The sequence below is a fragment of the Morone saxatilis genome, unplaced genomic scaffold (assembly GCF_004916995.1).
Source record: "Morone saxatilis isolate NCDOM2014 unplaced genomic scaffold, NCSU_SB_2.0 Contig17, whole genome shotgun sequence".
Taxonomy (NCBI): Eukaryota; Metazoa; Chordata; class Actinopteri; family Moronidae; genus Morone; species Morone saxatilis.
Window position 1 is genome coordinate 2102578 of NW_023339729.1, and position 18514 is coordinate 2121091.

Here is an 18514-nt window from a genome sequence, read left to right on the forward strand (position 1 = left end):
ACAGTATTCATATACATATCATCTGGTTTGTACAGGAGATGGCACGTCAAAAACAACCGATTGTGAGAGGAGTTATTTTGTCACTGTATATAATACAGAAATTTTAAAAGTCAAAGTCAAAGAGGATTAAAAGTTGGCATTGAACGCCTGGTCAGATCCATAATCTTGTTTATTATGTTGGTATTCACAGTATGGTTTTGGTATCAGTACTCAAACTAAGGTACTGTATTATCACTGGTAACAAATAGGGCCGCAAACAACAATTATTTTCATTATCAATCAATGCTGATCAATTTCTCAATTTAATCGACTAGTTTGGTCCATAAAAATCCAGAAAAGTTGAAAAACTCTTTATGAGTGCTTCTCAAAGTCCAAGGTGACGTCTTCAAATGTCTCGTTTTGTCCACAACCCAAAGACGTTCAGTTTACTGTCATAGAGGCTTGAGTTGCCGATTCATTTAATCGTTGGCAGCTAATCGATTAATTGCCAAGTTGCAAAAAATGTAAAATGATACCCAGCACTACTTGGGCATGACACTCGCCTAACTGAATCATCAGTACAAAAGATGAGCAACAACAGTGGAAAATATATGGTTCTTTGATAAAAAGCCAAAAGGTACGAGCCCACGTATATATAGAAACGTAAGGGAAGAAGTCAAGTACAATTCCAAAGAAGCATTTTGTTCGCACTTTTGCTAACAGCGACCAGGAGTAGTAAAAACTTGATGAAAGATTGAGGGGGGATGGGACTGAATGGGACTCCAGTCTCTCGCCCCCCCACGACCTCAAACCCACCCTCCTACCCTCCGCCCGCTTCCCACCAGATCACACACTCCCTCAGCTTTGTCTCCCGCACCCCCTCCATCCTTCTGCTCCTCTTATTCCTCCAGGGCCCAGATGGACATCAGCTGGACTGATTTAGACACGAGACAATAACACACTCCCACACATTCTCTCACACACACACACATTGTCACACACACATAAAGCTACACCCATAACCTCACACACACTCCACTCCTATAGGCACACACACTCTTACTCACACACTTGCTAATTTCAAGCGAACTTCCTCTGCTTTAGTGAAGAATAATTTGATGTGACAGAAAGTGGTAGACAGGTTTGCTGCTGGGGGACCAAATGTGTGACATTTCCTAAAATCAGATTCTTTTTAAATGTGAGCTGGGAGAGAAAGGCGTGCGTTCGTTAAATGCCTGGCTTTAAATGTGCAAAAAACATTGTACAAAACTGGCTGAGGACGTTTATTATGGAAACTCACCAAGCATAAACTTTTTCAAAACATATCTATAAATACTGTTCTGGATGTAAATTGCGTATAATTAGCAAGAAAGCAGGACGTGAGATGCTTACATGAATGTTTTGTACACTTCTCTTTGCTGATGAGAAAGCGAGAGAGGATTAAATGACAATAAGTCTGCCATAAACCCACAAACCTGTTTTATCAGCCTGCACATAAAGCAAAGAAGCCAGGCAGTGGAGGCAGTGTTACTCTGGGAACAATTTGCCAAAGTCAGATTGATCTGCCAAGGCTCGCGTCACAACTGATATGTACATGATTTCACCTTCTAACCTCTTTTCATTCTTCTCTTACATTCAAAGATATCGGTTTGGTCTAAGGTTTTATTCTGCATTCCCTGAATGTGTGAGAATGTCATGGATCCCCCCCCTCTCTGTGGTTACAGCACCCTCTATGGGCCACATATGATTCAAGCCTCCAGGGAGCTGTGTGTGTCTGCAACCTGTTGGGGAACTGAACAGGTGCCAACCCATTCTCACTGCCCACTTCTGATCCTCTCCCCTAATAAAGTTAAGACTTTCTCTCTTTCTCACACCCTTTCCTGCTTAGTTTGCTTTTTTTCCCTCAGTGTGCTGTCTGTGCAGCCCCCTCCCCTCAACACACCAGCCCCCCTCCCTCACTCATTCATTCCCTTTGTCTCGTTCCTATAATCCCCCGCTGGAGAGAGAGTGAGCACACATTCTTCACTGCATCTCCCCTTAGGATTGTCAATATTTACTTTTACTGTGTGTGTGAGGGAAGGACAATGTGTGTGACTGTGTGCATTTGTTAAATGCCTTCACAGCATCTATGTGTGTGTGTGTGTGTGTGTCACCTCCCTTCCTCTCTCTTGCTTCCTCTCTCTCTCTGGAGTTGGCCTGATTTCTTGCACCGCTGTGTGATCAATCTTTGACAGTTTGCTGACTCGTTTCTTTGTCTTGCACCCCCCACCCTATTCCCACAGGCCCTTGTCTTGGCCGCTGTCTGAGTCCGAGACTGTCTACACACACACACACACACACACATATATAAATGTATACACACCCCTCCCGGCCTCAGAATTGTGAGTGTCTGGGGTTAGTAACAATGCTGACTGGACCAGTACCATTGTCTCACCCTCCCCCATTGGAAAAATATTCCCATTATGAATATTCTGCTAGATCAGCACTGGCATCTATATGATGTAGTATTCCACCACATCCATCCACCCCCAAAAAACCCACCTACCATAATAAATGCTATGAGCTTGTAAGTACGGCATCTTTATTAACTGGAAGAGTTATGTTTAAAATAGCCCCAAACTCTACAGGCTGCTAAAAGGATACGGAGCCAAAGAGGTGAAAACAGTGAGAACTCAACAAGACAAAATACAGAAATGACTGGGCAGAGAGAGGGGGAAGGAGAAGAGAGTAGAAAAAAGAGAAAACTAGCGGAGGCTCAGCATTGTGCTGCTAATGCGGCCCAGGCTTGGGTAATCCAACAAAGGTTACTGTGGAGACCAACAATGAGGCTCTGAGGGGCCCAGACTGCTGAGACGCGACGGGAGAGGAGGGAGGAGAGGAGTCGGGGTAGGAGAGGAGGGGGTGGTGGAGAACGAGGTTGAAGGAGGGGGTTACTGCCAAAATAAAAATCTACATCTCAAAACCATCTAACCTTGCTTTCATTATCTTCAACAATCCTGTTTTTTCGGTCTCTGGTGCCAAACTAAAACTGAAAACACATCACTTCCTTTTTCACACGAACAGAAACATACACCTGCTTTCACAAGATGGCTTTAATCACTGTCCTGTGACATCATGGGATGTGAGAAAATGTCACGATGAAATCTAGTTTTTCTTTCCGGTTACAGTACTGAAGAATCTGTTTGAAGAGGTTGAGCTGGAAGCCGATTACGAAATCAGCCTGTGGGTGATTGAGCAAAACTTTCCTTTCCTTGGTATGACTGTGAAGCACGGCCAAGCTGGAAAAGACAGCAAGTGAGCAATCAGCCAGAACTTCCTAGGTTGAATTAAAGAGCTAAAAGGAAAAGAGGTATCACAGAATGTATTTACGGGGTTTCACGGTATATTGGCCTTTATATAAATGTATAGTGCCTTATTCTTCTGTACATAGCATAGTTCAGAATGTAAACCATTTATTTTGCCCAAACTGCAGCGTAGTAAAAGCAGAACTTCAAAATACAAAGTTATGCAAACAATTTTAACATTGCTTCCTTATGCTATCCTTGCGTCTAAATAGTATTTAGAGATATTTCTCAAATGCTCCGCTGATGCACTGAATACAAACTCCAACTGAATTCGAGGACATTTTTGAAACAGCCACTAACATTGGAATCAACTGAAATGAGTGCCAAAAAAACTGCAAGAAGGCTTAAAGAGCATTTCAACATGGACATACAAGGCATAGAGTATAGATAGGAGAGACAAGAGTAACAGGGAGGGAGTTGTTCATAGATTTAGTTGGAAATTTTAGCTCAGAAAAACATGATGATAAAACACAGATGACAGGGAAGAGGAGGAGGTTATGGGCTAGAGAACAATTAGAAAAGAAGCAGGAGTTCAAGGGTACTTTTGGGAGGGCCGGGGGGGAGCCAGAGAGCGTGTTCAGGCTGAGAGGAGAGCGGGTGGGGGAGGAGAGTGGGTGAGGCGGGCCACTTTACTCCAAACATTCACCGTCATCTACAGCTGGTCAACAGTGTCAGTTGCTTGAATGTGTTTTGGTATTTGTGTTTTCAGTTTACTACTTCTCCTCACACTGTCTTGCCATCAAACAAGAAGAGCTCAAGTGGCACTGAACAAAGGCTCACAGAACAGTTTGTAAATGCACCTGACTGGGTTCAGCTTCGGGTATGCTGCTCAAAGACTGATAGTGTGACAGAAAGACGTAAGAAGACAGGGTTTTCTTTAAAGTGTTGTTTTGGCGTCTCACCATGATCGTTCCCCGTGAGTATCAGAGAACAGGGGTTAAGCGTTTGCACATGTATAGCACATTTGCTCGACAACCTCTTGCGTTAAAATACATTTCAATTCAGCAAGCGTGCTTTTGATTTGTGTGCCCGTGTGATGGCTGAAGTCTCTGCAGTGGTTACGTGGACCCCTAACAGAGCCGCTCTCTGCCCAGACCTTTGCACCATGCATACCGCTGTATGCATAAAATAGCTTAAGAGAGAGGGAGGTACTGCTGACCCCGTGACCTTCGCACTCGTTCATCTGCCCGCTCCCACAATCCCTCCTTCCCTCCCCTTCTGCTCTACAGATGCCACAGATGGACAGCACACAGAAGGCTCGGCTGACTTTTGACACTGACACACACACACACACATATCCAAGTAAACTGTGACAAGGTCAGTTTAAAATGTTATGACTTCAGTTTGGACTTGCTTCCATGTTTCATTAAGATTATTTGAATTCCCATTAATCTACATTTATTGTTACTTAACATGCATTTGTATGCAAGTGTTTCAAATTATAAGGTCACCAGACACCACTGCTCGCTAGTACAGCTGACACCGGACACATGAATACAATTAAAACAAATTAAAATTCTTCTTCGCTGTCTTCTGCCTGTTAATCTATCTGCCACCTTCATGCAACGTATCACTTTCATTTCTGTTTAGTGCCTTTTGCACAACGCACAAAGTTCAAATTCAAGAAATTACAGGTCTTTTCCCTAAGATACAACCAGAACAACAACAGAACAGATATTTCCAATAGGAATGAATGTGAGTCACACCTCTGAAATCAGTCAGTGGAGAGCAACAAACGCATGACTCATTACAACACTAACAAGCACAACACCTTCTGATGGGCGTCACAAGGGTTGTATGTATGCTTGTGAATGTGTGTGTGTGTGTGTACATTTTTAGCGCTGCGTGCCCATGCGTGCATATTTGTGTGTGTTTTTACATGTCTGCACATGAATGTGAAAATGGCAACGTGCTGATGATCATTTGTCAAGAGGCTTTCTCACTGCGTGCCAGGACAGACTTAAAAAATGTTTGTGATTGCAATGTGGCTGCAGGATGTGGGAGAATATGCAGTATGAGATACACCTTCCTCAAAATGACTGCTGTGTAAATTATTTTAAACTTTAACACCTAATTACAACATTCAGTCCGCCTAGTATGCTTTTATTTGCATCTGTTCTGATCTGCCAAATAAAATGTAGATTGAGACCCACAGTTGTTGACTCTAAATCTGAATTTAGAAGCAGCAAAGCAGAGCAGGAGCTTTGTGAATCTCAGCTATTCTGATCCTGCACCTCCTTATGATGTTTACTGTGGAAATTCATATCGCAATAAAGATGAAAATATGGTAACTTATGCAGCCCTAGAGTGCACCATCATCACCTTCATCTTCCTCGGACCATGATAAGTATAAAAGGCCTCTAATGAAGATAATGTGTGTGTGTATTCTTCCACAGTCAGAGCTCTTGTGTATGCTTCATTTACTCACCCTGATGCTATGAGTGCTCTGGACTGGGCCATTGCAATCCTCTGCAGCGCTGGTCTGCTCAGCCCAGCTAAGCTTGATCTCTGTGGCAACGGGGCATGGCACATTGTTGCAGCGGACGACGGTGTGCGCTGTGGCTTCATCACCACTGGCGACGGAGAGGGCACAGGAGAGGGGGGCGTGGTCACGCTGTTGGCAGGGGAAATTAGCGTGGCGGTTGGCACTGATTCGCTGGCTGACGATGAGGAGGAGTGTTTGGCAGGGACGGACGGGGGATTCAGATTCGGGTTGGATGATGGAGGCTGAGGCGGTGGGAGGGACGGCGGAGGCGGCCTGTTGAAAGACGAGATGCCCATGGAGGAGGTGCCGGCGGTGAGGGCGGCCAGAGACTGAGCGAAGAGCTGAGCGTTCCTTCGCGGGGAGGCAATGTTTCTGGAGATGGCGAGGCCGTGTGGCAGCGTCTGATAGTAGTTGGAGTTAGAGTTGGAGTTCTGCTGCTGTCCTCGTCCCAAAGTGGCTGACTTTGATGGACTCAGAGGTTTGGAGACAGCAAGTACTGAGTTCTTGGGCCGCTGCATGGTTAGTGAGCGTCTACCTAGAGTCTGTATCCCTGCTCCTCCTCCCCCTGCTCCTCCTGTGTTGGTCTTCACACTAAGGACCAGCATGCACTGTTGGCAGGAACAAGGCTGGCAAAGTCCAGTCGCTGGTAAGCCCCCATTGGGGTAGACAGAGCTTCCAATCCCCAAGCTGGTCCCCGACACCCCAACACCCAGCAGGGCTCCTGTTAAGCCTCCACCCGCTCCTACACCTCCTCCTTTGGGTACCGGGAGAGGACCAGACACCAAAGGGTAGGCCATGTCAGCGCGTCTCTGGATCCTCCGACACCTCTGGCTCTGTCTGTTCACCTGCATGAAGACAGAACAGTTGCTTACGACACTTCTGATTATCACTCATTATGGGGTCAAACATCACCCATTTGGTGAAAGAACTAAAGATATGGAAGAACGTTGTCATTTATGTAAATAATTTAAACACACCTGTGTCATGTTCTGGTAATCAATGAGGTAGCAGAAGCCCAGTGGTGTCAGGTCGAGGCAGGGTTGCTGGCGATTGTGGGCGCTCTCGATGGCGATGGCCACCTCCATGTCGTAGGGCGTCCATGTACCTGCGTCGTTTTCCCACTCCCACTGCCAGCCCTGACCCGGGGCTGAGGCTGGGTCATAGAAACTCCTCCGCACCGGACGGATAGTTCCTGAGATAGAAAGGGGAAGAAACATAAAAAAACGTGCATTAGTTTTGTCTTAATAGGTTTCTCCAATGGCTAACCAGGAGCTGCTCCACCAGATAAAAGACACAAGGTTTTAGAAGCAAAGCAAGTAAGGCAGGGGTGATGTAATTACATAAGTGGACAAAATTGTTATAATAAATCTACAGGTTGAACATTTGGGGTTTGGATTAGCTCCTTGCTGAATGGCTGAGAGTGGTTTCTCTTCTAAAGTAGATAACTTGGTATGTGAATTTCAATAACTATGTTAAACTATAGTCCAGCCCTCATTCAAAATGATGCAAACGATGTGTGTTGGGTTTCCATTACCTCTAAATCAACAGGCTGCCTGCAGGAACGACGGAGACATGGAAAGGGTCTGAAAAAGGCACTTGGCAATATGCGTATGCAACAGCTAATGGCCACAGAGCCACCATGTAGCCTCTCTAAATAGATGCATGATTCCCATTAAAATACTTGGATGAGTGGGTAAACATATCTAAACAATGTGACAAAAGGAAGGGGTGCCGGCCTTGTGATGCTGGGCCCTGCAGGGCGCTGGGTTAAATAGTTTAAAGAGTCCACTTTGTCCTTTATCTCACATTGACTTACTCATATACTTCACTTTCAGTCCAATATTACACTGACAAACACACTGCTTAACAATCTAAACACAACAGAATAAATAATTAGAAATACAAATACAAAAAAGTCACCAGAACACAACAATGTCTCACTGTCTCCCAGTGGGACTGGGCAATGGGAGGAGGGTCCCCAGACCAACCAACCAGCAACTACCTCAGTCTCCAGGGGTAACAGGCTATTCAGTCAATGCCAGGACAAGGGGAGGAAGGCATATGTGAGTGTGTGTGTGTGAGAGAGAGAGAGACTAGTACAAAAAGGGGATACTGGCAGTGTGGCATTGGCACATCAAAAGGAAGGGGTTGAATGGAAGGGGGGCCGCGTTTGGTTGGTGAGAGATGGAAACAGACAGAGAGAGAGTGAATAAATAGATTGAGGTATCACCCACTGTATTGTTTGTTGTGTCTATAGTTGTACAGTAGTTCATTTATCAGGGGAATACCTAAAGCGAAGATAACTAACATGCCATAGATGGGTTTGTAGGACAAAGCATTACAGGAAGAGACAGACGAATATACGGAGAGGCTTTAAAATGTGTGTTAGGTTTGTGAAATCCTCAGTCACTACTCTGCTGAATGAATCCAGCGCGGCAGGGAGCACCTGACCTGCTGATTACGTATGTTATGTTATGTGAGATTTAATTTCTCTCTCAAACTGGGTGGTGAACGAGTTTGTTCACAGTGAGACAAACAGCAGACTGAAGCCAAGCTGCACTGCTGTCTGTCTGGTGTTCTCATACAGGCAGCACAGCCTGGGAGAGCTCACATGATGCCATAATGTTATTTCTTCAAGGTACAATTAGACAGAGTAACAATTGTGTATGTTTTTACACTGACAAATAAAGACTCAGTTATTATCAGGGCACAATCTAGGTGCGTGGAAAGGACACACACACAGATACACACACAAGGTCACAAACTGAAAATTGTGAGGTGGATAGATTTATTTGGTGTGTGGAAGATTCCTGACGCCATTATTGATTAGACTTTGTATGCATATTCACTTGTGAGCAAAGTCCCGATCACTTCAAATATGCATTTGCAGAAAGTGATAGAAATGTTCTCTGGCACAAGAGTAACTGATGGAATATTTCATTTTTGGTAATTATTGTTAATGTGCTATAATGTGCATGCATTATTTTAAATTACACCGTCTTTTATGTAGTTTCACCCTCAGAAAACTAACTAACCCGACGGACTTGCTGTGGAGACAAAAGCTGAAAACCATCACGTATTGCAATAAAGGTGTCCACTCTAAGAGGACAAAACCACATGGGTACTCTTTCATAACCTCTCCATTATGCTAATAATAAAAGGAATAATGTTCAGCTTTATTGATCCCTGAAGGGATTCTCTTTGTGCATGTATGAATACAGACAAAGCTATTATGGGAAAGGGAGTTTTGAGTCCAGAGTGACGGTCAAATAGTATCTGTGTATTTCCTGTGTAGTCAAAGCTTTATCTATGCGTTATCTGTGCTGGACTCTCTGAATCAGGCCAAGGTCTCAACACAAAGAGGACAACCTGCCTTTGTCTCTGAACATGGCATCAACGCCCACAATCAGGGTGTTTTGTGTGTATTATCAGGCCCTGATGGGTAGTTTTTAGAGAATGGCTATAGTGAGTGAGGCTCCCAATATACAGCAGCTCCCAAACACTACTGTGACTGACATGTGGCTGCTCTGATATCATATATAGTCAATACTGAGGATGCTTTTCTCTGTCCTCCATTAACCGTGGAGGAAGCCTGGTCAACTCCCTCCTTTTCTGTACATAGATATGCTAATGTGCTAGGCTTGTCTGTGTTGAAAAGACAACCCCATTTTAATGATGGTATAAATAGTCACATCTTCAATTAGCTGATATTAGCGAAATGCTAGCGAACTAGCTAGCTAATCTACAGCAATCGTTACCTAGCAAGTTAGCTTGAGTACTGCTAAAGAAGAAAACAGTAGCTAAGTAGCTAGCTTATTTACATCAATCAGTTTGATCTATTCGGTACGATAACATTTGGCAGCAGGCTAAACCCGAAGTTAGCCGGCGGAAGTCATTCATGTATTCATCCGGGTAACTGTTTTTCAGCAGGAAGTGGCTTTTTTTGCTTTGTGAGCCCCTGAGAAGCTTTCATAGGAATGAACTGAGCACCACCTCCAACACTGTACCCTCTCTCTGTATACATCCATGGGGGCAATTAGTTGACTTTAATACCAAAGCAGTCCCAATGAGGTCAATGCCGTGATGTGATGAAGAGTGACTGGTGTCATATTTGTGTTTAATATTGGAAGATACCACCAGTTGAGGTATCAGAATTGGCATATATGATATATGAATGTGTGATTTAAAACAATGATTGGCGCAGTTGTTTGTCTAGCCCAGGGAAAAGGCCAGACCTTTGAACTCTTCTCGCCTCTCCTCCTCAACTGTTCTCCCTTTACGCTGGTGAGCACAGGAGACTGGGTGTGTGTGTGTGTGTGGGTGTGATTGTTTAATCGTGTGTTTATGTGAATGTAGGTTATGCTAAGGTGTGCCTATTAACCAACACTTGTCAGATAAGTGTTACTGGCTCTGACAGTTACAATTGTAAGAAAGTGCATTTTTGTGTTGAACATGTGTATGTGTCGTACACAGCAGTACCACAAACAGCAATACAGCAAAAGCCCTAATCCTGCTGCTCTCGCAGCACCACACCCCTTCTAAATGTCTACTGTCAGAGCCAGATCAACACCGGGCAGGCTGCTGCTTTCATATGTCAGTCACAGTTGGAAGTGCAACATATCTAAGGTGTGGCCACATTGGGTTTATACACTGGCCAGACTGTGTGTATGTGTTAGTAGTGCAGGGTTTTAAAAAATGAACCCATGGTCTATGGTCAATCTACCAAAAAGAAAGTAGTTGAAAAAAGTAGTTGTAAATTGTTTTAAAAAACCAAGAACATACACACTTGAGCTGAATAAACTGGACACATCTGGAAGGCGAATACGCTGTCATTATGTGTGCGGTGAAGAGCTGAAGGCCAAAGTAAACATCGGAAAGAGCACGAGTGAGGGAAATTAAAGTGTGTGAAATGTGTGAGAGAGAGGACAAAGGGGCCTGAGGCAGGTGGAGAAAGACTTGCCATCTGGTCTTTATTGTTCTCTCTACCACTGACCCCTCCCTGCACGCACACACACGCGCACACACGCACACACACAGCTGCAGACTGACTGACCAGCAGGCGAGCACATGTTACGGTGCGTGGCAGGAAGGTGTTTGTGCTCCTCTCACTTATGGCAAAATCCTCAAGATCAGTAACTCAAAAACATTCAGCATCCCATCAGCCTGCTGTGTCAGAGTGAGAAAGATGCCTCAAGGTCTTCCCCAACACCACTCAACCACAACCAAATGCTTTGCTTACATTAACACTGAGGGAAAAAAAATCCGTAGACGCAACCATCTGAAGATTCTTAGTGAGTTTTCATTTGCTGTTGTATGTTTTATTGATTGTTCACTGTCACACACCTTGCCCCCGCCAGTCACAAACCTCACATGTATAGGGAAACTCAGGGGAAACCACTGGGAACAGAAAGCTAGTGACATTGACAAAAAGGCAGTGAATTTGTGCTCTTAAAATATCCTCGTTGACTGTTGCAGCAAGGTTAACCACAGCCACGTCGGCCCTCTAAATCTTGTTCAAGATTGTGCTGCACTGTTTTAACCATGGTGGTCAATGTTGTCCACCATGTTCAACACAGATTGTGTTCGTTGCCAGAGTTATATGATAGTAAGCTGAATATCTTTGGGTTTTGAACTGTCGGACAGACAGAACAAGCTATTTGAATACGGGTTATGGAAAGTTATAATGGCAATTTTTCACTTTGTAAGACATTCTATGTACAAAGCTATAAATTAATTATTTGGAAAATAATCAGCAAATGAATCAACAATGAAAATAAGGATTGGTTGCAGCCCTCATGTGATGCTTTGAGCATTTTTAGAATTACATTTAAATTCCCTGTATGATATACATTTCTCATATACTGCCACACAGCTGAAACAACTGCTGGAACTCTTCAACAGGCTGCAATGTTGCCAGGGAAAGCTTGAGAGGGGAGCCCTATTAACTGCGTACCCTTCTTAATTACAGTTAGAACTTCATAACACAACAATTAATAAGCCACAACTCTCTCTTAAATGTGGAATAGAACATTTAAGAAATATCTCTTTGAATACATAAATAGTAATTTATATATAATGTCAGTTTAAAATTTTTTTAAAAGGAAGCCAATTTATTCCACTCTTGTACTTTAATGCAAACGTCAAAAATCTGGAAAAATTCTGGCACATTTAGCTAGGACTACATCTAAATCAAGAAAGACTAGTAAGGGCTAATGCAAGTTGAACCCTGAGAAGAGATAATGGAAGCTACTGATGTCAGTGACAACTAGGCATGCAGGTCCCTCAACCCCATACAAGACAGTGAAAAGAAACAAACACACACACATCCACACAACCCACACACACAAACCACACATCATACTCACACGGACACACAACACAGCGCACAGCACCAATCATCACATGACCTCCTAGCAGTCAGCTCTACTTATAATTCATGCCATATATAATTTGTGACCTCATGCCTTTTTTGGACTTGATCCACCCATGTCAGAGGAACAATCAAGATTGTCCCCACCATCCTGCGAGTTTTCCCCTCCCCCTAACCCCACGATCCCACTCCCCTCTGAACCCAGAAGATTCGCCTACCTGAACCCAGCCCATGGTGAGCCCCCATGAAATGCGCCATTTCCTAATGATAACCTAAACACTCTAAAACGCTCCTTTTTTAACAACACCCCCTTCTCCGCCGTCATCCTCAACAAACCCGTCTAGAAAACCCCTGACAAGCCGGCAAGGATGAGGCATGGGATGAAAGGTACTGAGAACGCAGGGAAATGAAATGACAAAACGAATAAGCCCTGGTGGTAGAAGGATCGTCAATTCAGTTTAAATATCGAAATAAAAATGAACATTCAGACCAAGAAAGCAAAAACCAGGAAGGAACCCCCGATAGCAAAAGAGCATGGGAGCAGTATTCCAAAAAATCAATATCAACCCAAATAGTATTATGAGACCTAAAAAAGATGATGATAGGCTACAAGAAAGATCCACAAACCATTTTAAGGTAGTATATCACGAAAAAAAAAAGAAAGAACTCAAAGAGACAGGGTCACTAATTTATCTATTAAGCCTGTTCAAGCGCGCCGGATCTGCCACACCATTATCTTTGTTTTCTATCAGCTTCTTGTACTGAACAGTCACCCCCTCACTCCCAAGTCCTTGCTACTTCTGTCTCCACTTTCTTCCTTTTTTGTTTCTTCATATCTACATCTTTTTGCTCGAGCACGATGGTCGGTGGGTCGTGGAGGGATTACACAAAAATGAAGGGAATTTTCCAATCTAGTTTTTCCAACGACCTCTACACCACACATGTACCAAACCCTAGCAACGTTCACTCGTGTGCGACCTACGCGTCACCTGTCTCCTCATGTGGACCGTCTCACAAATACAGTATGGAAAAACAAAGAAAAGCAACTCACATGAAGCGCACGCCAACGGCAAGAAGGCCTTGGGTTAATCCCAACGGGGCGGGCCTTTTTCTCTGATTTTTTAGGAAATGTATCAATCTCCCAAAATCAAGCCAACATAATAAGGTTCTTGATTCCCTTACGTAAATCAGATATAGCTCCTAGCAGAGAAACAAACATTAACACTTTACAGCACTAATGAAGTGCTCCTCACCCTCAGACCAGACTCGAACTGAAAACCATGATGCCCAGAAAAGACACTGCTCCTAGGCAAGGCGCTAACACACTTCAGTGTGGACCCCAAATATTACATGACACATGGAGAAATAAGAGAAACACCACTAATGGGTAAAACCCCAACCCCAAAACCAGCAAAATCACTACCGGAAAACGACGCCTTGTCACTAGCAAACAAAACATAACACCTAAAACTTCCCACCAACATGAAAACATCCTGACAGTTCTATCTAAAAAACACACACTCTCTCTGGCACAATTTTGACTTTCCATTCCATTGCTTCCTTTGCCTCCCTGGAGCCCCTCTAAACCCATCACACTGAAATGTCCAACCATAGGTAATCCCTGCTCTGTGTGTGTTGTGTAGGTGTTGTGGTGTTGTGTGTGTTGTGTGGGTGTGTGCCTAGTCGTTGTGAGATGGTGTTTAGGTAGTTTTGGGTTTTGAAGGTTATGTTAAATTAAGGAACTCAAGATTTAAACCCTAAGGCAATCTGTGCCCATAAAACAGGGGCTCCACAGTACATGTAACCCCAGCAGATGAAATAATTTAATTTGCTTCTCACAAGCTTTCATATATCTATGATGTGGCTCGCCTTATGTGTGTTGGGGTTGCTTTGTGATTCTGCGTCAGAAAACAGAAAATGGGTCCCGCTTTCCCTAGAGGCCTACACAGTAACTGCCGTACCTCAGTTTATTTCTCACACCACATCGACTACACGAGGAAGAAAAACTGCTGCCCACCCTCCTCCACCGGTCCTCTCTGTGGTCCTTGTCTCTAATCAATTTTTTCTGGATTTAAATGTATCCCCACAGCCACCAGTTGCGACGCAAGCTCAGTTTAGTTTTTACAATCAGAAATAGTGTGATTTCCTGCATGGGAAGATGAAAAAGAAGATAATAAAAGGCAATTAGCATATTTAAGTGTTTTTAAATCTTTTGTTGCATCTGCCTTGACAGCTGACAGTAAAAATTAGGTCACTTGCTTCTCATTAAAACCCCACCACAATTAACGAGAAAAATGCATCTTAATGTACATATGTTAAACAAATGATCCCTCATCATCCCACTTTCTAAATCCCCCTGAACTCACATAACAGCTTATCATTCTCTCAGTTCCTTTGTGGTTTAGTGCGACGAAACAACTTTATCCTTAATCTACATCAAAGAGATATTCAAAGCCCACCCCTGCACTATCGAGGCATCTTGTCGGTAGCCACCTGCCCCTCTGGAAAACAGCAAAATATTTCCTACTCGCTGGCTGGGCTGAATTAAAACATTCGCGCGGGCGCCCCCCCCAATCCACACATGATTAATACTACCTTAAAAACTCAAAATCTCTCTCCTCTGGCGAAATCTCAGCTATCCACTTTATCATCACCTTTGAAGAGAGTCCACACCTCCCCTACCAAATTAGGCAGAGTCAAATATATCACAAGCCTCCCATAAGAAAATGCCGAACGAGAAAATCAAGAACAATGAAGGGAGGAAGGAGAGAAAAGAGACCTAAACCGTCAGAAACAGATACGAAGTAGAAAACAGAGGAAATGCATAACATAAACGAGAAATAAGGACAAAGAGAATAAACCCCACCACAAAAATTTAAAAATTTTAAAGAAGGTTCCAAAAGCCCAGAATTTTGGGGGGGTTGGGAAGTTTTCCTTTTTATGTTGAAAGACGTTTCTTTTTTTCCAAAAAAATCCCAAAAAATACAAAACCTTTAATATTTTTCCCGAATTGCCTCATTTTGGCCCCTTTGAAAAACCCCAAATTTAAAAACCCAAAATCTAAAAATAAAAAAAATACCCCCCCAAAAATAGTTTTTTTTTTTTTTTTTACCAAAAATGAACCCCCGTTATTCCTTTGTTGGCTATCCGCAATTTTTTTTTTTGGCGGGGTTGTTTTTTTTTATTATATCCAAATTGGATTCTTTTGAAAATTTGGTAATTTTTTGGATGTTCCCCAAAAAAACTGGAACTATGAAAAAGACCCCCGTCCCCCCCCACCCCAAACTTTGTAAAATTAAATTTTTTAAATGTTGATAAAGATTTAAAACCTTTTAATTAAATAATTAACACAGCAAGCCCCCCCCCTGGGGGTTTGTTTTTTAAACAACCCCACCCCGAGGCTCCCCCCCTGTTTTTTTCTGCCCCCCTTTGGGTTTGGGGGAACTTCTTTTTCTGTTTTTGGTTTTTCAAGACCAAAAAAAACCCCCTTGAAAAAAAAAAAAGTTTTTTAAGCCAAACAACCAAACCAAAAACCAAAGTTTTACCATAAAAACACATTTGTTTTTTAACCCTTATAATTTAAAAAACCCAGTTTTTTTTTTTTTTTTTTAGCTTTTTTTTTTAATTTTTTTGACCCCATAAAAAAAATACCTTTTTTTTGTCTTTTTTTTTAAATTTGGTTTTTGGGATTAAAAAAAGAAATAATTGTTACACTTGGTAAAAACAAATGATTTTATTTATAAATTACCAGGGGTTAAAAACTTGCTTTTTTTAAAATAATGGAAAAAAATTATCCCCCCAGGCCCTTTTAACATATTTTTTGTTTAAAAACCAGGCCAGAGTTTTTTTTTTAATTTTCCCCTGGTTTTTAACACCCCTGATTTAAAAAAACTGTAAAAAAAATTTTTTGTTGGCAGTATTTAACCAAATGGCCTCTTTATTTTTTCTAACCACCCTGGGAAATTTTTAACCCCATACAAATTTTTGTAGATCAACTATTTCCCCCCCCCAAAATCAATTAAATACAAAGAAATTTTTATACCTGTCCCCCCCAAGTGATGAAACCTTAGAAAACTTTGAATCCCCCAATTACATTTAAACACAAACTTGAAAATTACCCTACTTTTTTTTTTTTTTACCTCTTTAAAAATGGTCAACGTGGAATTTTTTTTTTTAATTAATTCATTTTTGGGGGAGAAATGGGTTATTTAACCAGTAAAAATTTAACTTTTTGAAAAATTTAAACCAAATGCTTTAAAAAATTTAATGAAAAAATAAATGAAACTCAATAAAAAAAAAACATTTTTAGAAATAGAATGTTTTTAATTTCTTTAAAATTTAAAAAAGGCAGAAATTTATTACTTCAACCGGTAATTTTCAACTTCAATTCATTTTATAAATAATTTCCAGTTGATTTTTGGTTTAATACTGAATTATTAATTTTTTTTTTTTTTTTTAAATAATTTTTAATTTTCCCCCCAATGTAAATGTTTAAAAAAATAAACCTTTTGGGTTTTTTTTTTTTTTTTTTTTTTTTTAAAAAAACCTTTTTTTTAAAAACCCTTTGCCAAGATTAAAATTTTCTCCCCCCATAAAAAAACAGTTTTTATTTTTTTTTTTTTTTTTTTTTAAGAAACCGTGCCAAACAAACACTTATTACAAAAAACTTTTGAAGGCCTTTTGTTTCCCAAAACTTTTGGGGGTTTTTTTTTAATTTTTAATTTTTGGGTTTTTTCCAAGTCCCCCCAAAAACCCAATTTTCCAAAATCCAAATTGGCCTGGAATTTTCATTCAATTTTTCCGAAAACAAAATTATTCTGGCCTTCTCCTTATTGTATTCACATCGATCCAAATAAACAAAATTATTCCCCCCCGAATTTCAAAGTTTTTTAAAAATCAATCCCAGCTTTTAAAAAAATTTTGGCATTTTTGTTTTTGGGGACATTGGAAACCCCGTTTTTATTTAAAAAATGTCCACTTTGTTCCCCCCAGCTCTACCGTGGCCTTTTTTAAAAAAAACCTTGACCAATTTTTTTTTTATTACAAAAAGACCCCCCCGTTTGTTGGAACCCCCCTTTTGATTTGGAAAAAACTGTTAACATTTTTTTTTTTTTAAAACAATTGTTTTTGGTTTTTTTGAAATCGAGAAAAAAAATTTTAGAAAAGTAAAAACAAACCAATAAAAGAAATAAAAAAAGACCAGGCCTTTTTGTGGGGGTAAAATAAAAAAACCTTTTGGCCTTTCATCACTTTCCCCAAAAAAAAAAAAAGGATATTTTTAAAAACCCTTTTTTTTGCCCCCAAAGAAAAGTCCAAAAAGTAATGTAGGGCAAAAATTGGAAAAAAGGGGGTAAACAAATTTCCAGCTATGCTTCTTTCAATAAACTTTTTTTTTTTTTCCCACTTTTTTTTTTAAACAATGGCCTTTTTTGTGGCTTTTTTTTTTTTTTTTTTTCCGTATAATATATTTAATAACTTTAATCCCCCCCAGGTGGGGGGGGGTTTTAAATTTGCCTTTAAGCCTGTCTTTTTGGGTTTTTTTTCTAAACCGGCCGAAAAAAAAAAAACCCAAGAACCCCCCTAGGGGCGAAATCCCTTTTTTTGGGGACCCCCCAAGGCCCCAAGCAAAAGGGGTTTTTTACAACAAGGGAAAAAGCAGTGGTTTTGTTTAAAAAAAGCCAAAAATATAAATAAACCTGGGGGTGGGGGGGATTTGACCAGAAAGAAGAATGATTGGGGAAAAAAGTTTTTAAATTTAGCCGTCCTTATTTTTGGCTTCCCAATGCCAAAAGAAAGCTTTTTTTTGTTTTTTTTTTTTTATTTTGATCCCTGAAGCCCCCCCCCTTTGGCGGATGGGTGGGCCCCCAAAAGAGGCTTTTGGGTAAAAAAGCCTTACCAGTCCACCCCCCCCCTTTCTTTTTTTTCCCTTATAAAAATGGGGGATTTTTCCCCAACCAAAAGCAGCCAAATAAGAGCAACCTAAAACCCTGGTTTTGGGGCCGTTAATAGGTTGGGGGGGGGGTAAAAACTAATTTTCTTTTTTTTTTAAGGGTGGGGGTGGGTGGGGGCCAATTTCTTGGAAATGAAAAAATCAATTTTTATTACAAAAAATAGGAAGGGGGGTTGTTCCCTTTTTTGTTTTTTTTTTTTTTTAAAAAAAAACCCCAAAACCTGTTTTTTCTACCGATACTAAAAAAGCTTTTTGTTAAGCACCCCTAAGCCCTTATTATGAAAATTTGTTACATATGCAAAGGGCCCTTTAAAAAATAAATTTGTTTGCTAATATTTAAAATTTTTTTTTTTTTAATTTTTAAAGGGGAATAATTTCATTTCTTT

General features: G+C 41.2%; 1 protein-coding gene across 2 annotated transcripts in view; it reads right to left on the bottom strand.

Moving 5' to 3' along the window:
* The window catches only part of LOC118326886 (E3 ubiquitin-protein ligase DTX4-like), a 33778-nt gene that overhangs the window by 9559 nt on the left and 5705 nt on the right, over positions 1 to 18514 (bottom strand). For both annotated transcript variants that reach the window (XM_035660031.1, XM_035660030.1), the window contains exons 3-4: positions 6786 to 7000; positions 5752 to 6653 (exon numbers count right to left, since the gene is read on the bottom strand). In XM_035660031.1, the coding sequence (XP_035515924.1) occupies positions 5752 to 6653; positions 6786 to 7000 (1117 nt within the window). The remainder of the gene's footprint in view (positions 1 to 5751; positions 6654 to 6785; positions 7001 to 18514) is intronic.